Genomic DNA, 952 nt, shown 5'->3' with positions numbered 1-952 from the left:
CCCTTCTCTGAGGAGGAGTCTGGAAAGCAAGGGGGTCTGCTCTGAACCTCAAGACTCAACGGGAGGGATCTCCTTATTCCCTGAATTGATGTATATGGTTACCCTGGGTTACACGGTTTACAGAAGTAGTCGTATGCCAATTCCTGTTGTGAGAAACCCTGCCACCTACTACCACGCCTCCCCAGTTCAGTTTGCTTCTGTCATGAATAAAATCTTTAACTGATCATTTGGTGTCATTTCACCTTAATTTAGCCTGACGGAATTTCAAATTAAACGCGACTCCCTGGTCTGTCCAGTCTGGGTTGTGACACATGTCCCTGTCCCATGTCCCCGTCCCTGTCCCACATCCTTGTCCCACATTCCCATCGCATGCCCCTGTCCCACATCCCCATCCCACATCCACATCCCTGTCCCACATCCATGTCCCTGGTCCACATTCCAGTCCCATGTCCCCATCCCACATCCCTGTCCCACATTCCCATCTCACGTCCCCATCCCACATCTACATCCCATGACCACATCCCTGTCCCACATCCCCATCCCCATCCCACATCCCCATCTCGCATCCCTGTCCCCATCCCTCATTCCCCTTCTACATCCCTGTCCCATGTCCCCGTCCCACATTCCCAACCCAAGTCCCCATCCCATGTCCCCATCCCAACGCGGGAGCGGAGCAGGATCCGGGACGGTACCTGCGGAAGAGGCGCTGGCTGGCATCTTGGAAGCGTGCCAGCACCGCCGGCGGCTCCGGCCAAACCACGCTCTTGCCAAAATCGGGGAGGGTGCGGACGGCCTGGAAGCGCCGCAGCAGCTCCCACAGGTATGTCTTCACCTTGTGCCGTTTGTAGTAAGCCATGATGGTGTAGGCAGCGCGCAGGTAACGGCACCGCCGGCGTGCCAGGGCACCGCGCCAGGCCTGCCGAACGCCGACAGTCAGGGCAGCCGCTGCCCC

At 58.0% G+C, this 952-nt stretch overlaps 1 protein-coding gene across 1 annotated transcript in view; it reads right to left on the bottom strand.

Moving 5' to 3' along the window:
- The window catches only part of MYO1G (myosin IG), an 11,569-nt gene that overhangs the window by 1,985 nt on the left and 8,632 nt on the right, over positions 1-952 (bottom strand). The window contains exon 17 of the mRNA XM_010563355.1: positions 693-916. Coding sequence (XP_010561657.1) covers positions 693-916 — 224 coding nt within the window. The remainder of the gene's footprint in view (positions 1-692; positions 917-952) is intronic.

Source organism: Haliaeetus leucocephalus, unplaced genomic scaffold (assembly GCF_000737465.1).
Source record: "Haliaeetus leucocephalus isolate CR32 unplaced genomic scaffold, Haliaeetus_leucocephalus-4.0 Scaffold0, whole genome shotgun sequence".
In the NCBI taxonomy this organism is placed as follows: Eukaryota; Metazoa; Chordata; class Aves; order Accipitriformes; family Accipitridae; genus Haliaeetus; species Haliaeetus leucocephalus.
The sequence above is the reverse complement of the archived record's forward strand: the minus strand, read 5'-3'. Positions and strand labels throughout refer to the sequence as shown.